Source organism: Chiloscyllium plagiosum, chromosome 10, assembly GCF_004010195.1.
Source record: "Chiloscyllium plagiosum isolate BGI_BamShark_2017 chromosome 10, ASM401019v2, whole genome shotgun sequence".
Classification (NCBI taxonomy): Eukaryota; Metazoa; Chordata; class Chondrichthyes; order Orectolobiformes; family Hemiscylliidae; genus Chiloscyllium; species Chiloscyllium plagiosum.
The window spans coordinates 42,158,100-42,162,676 of NC_057719.1; the positions used below are offsets into that span (position 1 = coordinate 42,158,100).

At 39.6% G+C, this 4,577-nt stretch overlaps 1 protein-coding gene across 1 annotated transcript in view; it reads right to left on the reverse strand.

Annotated features, from left to right (window-relative positions):
• Positions 1 to 1,931: 1,931 nt before the first annotated feature.
• The window catches only part of LOC122553928 (inverted formin-2-like), a 28,115-nt gene continuing 25,469 nt past the window's right edge, over positions 1,932 to 4,577 (reverse strand). Inside the window, exons 7-8 of the mRNA XM_043698434.1 lie at positions 2,615 to 2,756; positions 1,932 to 2,320 (exon numbers count right to left, since the gene is read on the reverse strand). Coding sequence (XP_043554369.1) covers positions 1,932 to 2,320; positions 2,615 to 2,756 — 531 coding nt within the window. The remainder of the gene's footprint in view (positions 2,321 to 2,614; positions 2,757 to 4,577) is intronic.

Consider the following 4,577-nt stretch of genomic DNA (forward strand, 5'->3'; position numbering starts at 1 on the left):
TGTTTCAATGGCACTATCTTCACTGCATCAACATCCTGAAAGGTTACTATTGAATAGAAACTGATCTGGACTAGTCTCATAAATCCTGTAGGCACAAGAACAGGAAAGAACTTTACAGTCCCCAAGATTTATTCACCATCTACAAGGCACAAGTCAGCAGTATATTGGAATGCTGTTGTATTGGGTTGGAACCCTGAAATAGTATGCTGTTTTAGCTCTTTGATTCAAAACTTGTTTTTAAAAAGAGGATTGGTGTAAATTCATTGACTGGCTGACAAAAGTTCAGTGTGGGATGAACGAGATGTAACTGTTAAAAGTGTCAAAGAAACTTCAAACAGACTGGATTTTGATTTCTTGTTGCTAAAAGAATACAAGGGGCTGATGATTCCCCACTCAAGACCAAGATATTCCATGTAGATTTTGTCCCAAACTGCAGGAACGTTTTGTGTTTGTCCCTTTGAAAAACACATACAGACATGGCTTAAAAAGCCACTTTGAACTGTGCTGGAGTGGGTTCATGGAATGAACTTGGGTTCAAATATTCTGTGAAGGTCACGGTTGAAGAACTACGCCTCGTCACTCCTGTGTTGCAGGTAAAGATTTCTCCTGACACTGAATGCTGGAATTCAATCAACTGGCAGCCAGATGAAAGGGAACCAGGACAACAAAAGGACTCTGTATCACCCTGAATGTTTGAATTCAATCACAGTTGAAAGACACACAGGGTTTAGTGTGCTTCCCTCTCACTTCACCTGATGAATGGGCTATGCTCTGAAAGCTTGTGATTTCAAATAAAACTGTTGGATGATTACCTGGTGTTGTCTGATTTCTGACTTTGAAAGAAATAGAGAATTTTGACCAGTCCTCAAAATTAAAACGTTTGAAAGCTTCTGTTCAAATACAGATGTCAATGCTACCAGTAACCTCCACTGCAATGGCCGCAATGTTCAATCATCCTTTCTTTTGAATAATCCTTATATGTTTTCACTTTCCTTTGGACTCTCATCTTATTTCTATTCTGTCTGTGGTGTATTGTGTTACTAATTGTTCTCAAGTTTAGTAATACACATACTCTTTTGTTAAGTCAAGAAAGCCTGGTTAAATTGGCTTCTTTTATTTTTATTTGGGTTGGAAAATCCACAAGGATTCACTTTTAAGTTAACCTTGTGTGACTAATAGAGGTGGATAAAAAAGTTCATCCCTCTTCATCTGAGAGCTTGAGGATTTATGGTACCCAGTCTGGAACTGTAACAAATTGGGGACCTTTGCTCGAGGTAAGGACATTACAATACTTTTGACTTGCATTGATGAATTTAGCTTCAATAAAACTCAACATGCTTGACACCATTCAGCACAAGATAGCCGACTTAACTGGCACCTTATCCACCACCTTCAACATTCACTCTCTTCACCACAGTAGCAGCAGTATGTACCATCTACAAGATGTATTGTGGTAACTCACCAAGGCTTCATTGACAGTACTTTTCAAACCCATGCCATTGCCACCTTGAAGGACAAGCACAGTGAATGCAGAGAATCCCACCATCTACACGTTCCCCTCCAAGTCACCACCCATCCTGACTTGAATCTACATCCCTGTTCCTTCACTGTTGCTGAATCAAAATCCTCAAACTCCCCTTGTGACAGACCTATGGGTATGTCTACATTAGATAGATAGCAGCAGTTCAGGATGTTAATTCACCAGAACCTGCTCAAGGGCACTTAGGGATGAGTAATAAATGCCAGTCTAACCAATGATGCCCAGGTGGTGCAAAATAATTAAACAAACAGCTATAGAGCTAAGTTAAACAGTGCTTGTATTGTGCAATTCTTTTTGATATACAATAACATTTGTTTTTGTTTAAAAAAGTGAAATCTTCTGTCAGTTTTTTGCTAGCTGTTTGAATTTCTTATTTAAATGTTAGCTGTCCCTAATTGGATTGTAATAGGCACTCTCTCATTGTAAAGGTACATATCACAAACCTACCTGAAGCTGCTTTTGAGAGTTTTTGCCAACTCAGCTTTTTCATCCGCAAAGATGGTCTTGGAATATCTGTCTTATCTAAACAGGTAGGAAGAGATCCAGGTGGTGCTGGGGGAGGAGGAGGTGGAGGGGGAGGTGGAGGAGCAAGAGTTGGTGCAAGTGAGGTAGTGGTAGAATAAGTACACTTTAGACTTTCTTCTGTTGAAGCTTCAGGTTCAGGCCAATCATGATTTTCAGGTTTACTAGCAATCAACTCTCCTTTCATTGTCTGATTGTTTCTCTCCAGTTTAACTGATACGAGTCTTTTCATGAATGCATTGACATCAGTTTCTGGACCTGTGCATAGTAAAACATTTGATGTATTAATGCTTCAACATCTTTTTTAAATTGTAAAGCTACTTGGAATTATAAACGGAAGAAGAAATAAATTTTCAACCTCAATTTCATAGATTCAACTTAAAGGTATCACATTTACAACGAATCTCAAAATGTAAGCTGTGAACTAGTAAAATTGAACGATGAACAAGGAGTGACTTTTTTTCATCAGACGACCAGAAGCAATTATTTGCATTAATCACAATTTGAACTACCTTTATAATGTAGCCATTTTATCAGACAATATTTCCTTACTGTCATGAGCAATTAGGATGGCTCTATTCACCAGGATTTCTAGGACTTCCCAGAGCAGGGCACCGCTACTGTCAGATGGTTCCAGCTGCAGGAGGCCCTGGAGAATTGACAGAAGCTGAATAGAAGCTGGTGAGGCGTGCACCTAGAATTGAAAACAAAGGTGAAAATGAATCTACTGGATGTAAATGTACATAAAACATTGAGGAAATATGGAAATTGTAAAAGATTCATTTTCCTTTTCAGTTCAAATTATTTTTCTCCCTCTTTAGTTGTTCTACCTTCTTACCCATGATGCAATTTAATCATCCACAAAGCAGCAAACTATTTGAGAAAGGAAAGCTGTTCGACAAAGAGGTTACTCGGGCTTTACTAAAAGCTGATTTGGAGCTACTGCAAAAATAAATTATATTACAGTTTATTGTGTAAATACGAATGAAGTTAAAGAGAGAAATTGGGATTAATTGATTATGCCCGTGCATCCAATTACAATAAAGTTAGATTTGCTAAAATCTGTCATAAATAATTGTCATAATCAAAAAGGTGAATTGAAGTTAATGTCAATAATTAACAACATCAGAATTCTCGAAGTCAAAAAAGGGATAATCTGAAAAGACTGTTATTAAGAGTTCCTGAGCATAAGACCATAAGGTACTGCAACAGAATTAGGTCTTTCAGCTGATCAGGTCTGTTCTGTCTTTCAGTCATGGCTGATATGTTCCACAACCCCATTCTCCTGATTTCTCCCATCAACCCTTAATCCGTTTAAACCCCTTACTAATCAAAAGCCTGACTATCTTTGTCTTAAATGCCCTCAATGACTTGGCCTCCACAGCCTTTTGAAGCAATGAATTCCCCAGATTCTTTATATTCTGGCTGAAGAAATTCCTCCTCATCTCAGTTTGAAAGTGTCAGCCTATTTCTCTGAGGCTGTGCTATTGAGTCCTAGTCTCTCCTACTTGTGGAAACATCTTCTCCATGTCCACTCTATTCAGGCCTATCAGTATTTTGTTAGTTTCAATGTGATTCCTCCTTTATCCTTCTAAACTCAGTTGAGTACAGACTGAGAGTCCTTAACCATAGAACATAGAACATAGAACATTACAGCGCAGTACAGGCCCTTTGGCCCTCGATGTTGCGCCGCCCTGACATACTAATCTGAAGCCTATCCCACCAACACAATTCCATGTACATCCATATGCCTGTCCAATGATGACTTAAATGCACTTAAACTTGGCGAATCTACTACCGATGCAGGCAAAGCATTCCATACCCTTACTACTCTCTGAGTAAAGAAACTACCTCTGACATCTGTCTTATACCTATCTCCCCTCACTTTAAAGTTGTGTCCCCTCGTGTTTGCCGTCCCCATACTTGGAAAAAGGCTCTCCCTCTCCACCCTATCTAACCCTCTGATTATTTTGTATGTCTCTATTAAGACACCTCCCAACTTTCTTCTCTCTAACGAGAACAGCCTCAAGGTCCTCAGCCTTTCCTCGTAAGACATTCTTTCCATATTATTTTGTATGTCTCTATTAAGACACCTCCCAACTTTCTTCTCTCTAACGAGAACAGCCTCAAGGTCCTCAGCCTTTCCTCGTAAGACATTCTTTCCATACCAGGCAACATCCTAGTAAATCTCCTCTGCACCCTCCCCAAAGCTTCCACATCCTTTTTATAATGCGGTGATCAGAACTGTACACAATACTCCAAGTGTAGTCGTACCAGAGCTTTGTACAGCTGCAGCATAACCTCCTGGTTCCGGAACTCAATCCCTCTATTAATAAAGGCCAAAACACTGTATGCCTTCTTAACAACCCTGTCAACCTGAGTGGCAAATTTCAAGGATCTGTGTACATGGACACCGAGATCTCTCTGCTCATCTGCACTCCCAAGAATCCTACCATTAGCCCAGTACTTTGCATTCCGGTTACTCCGACCAAAGTGAATCACCTCACACTTGTCC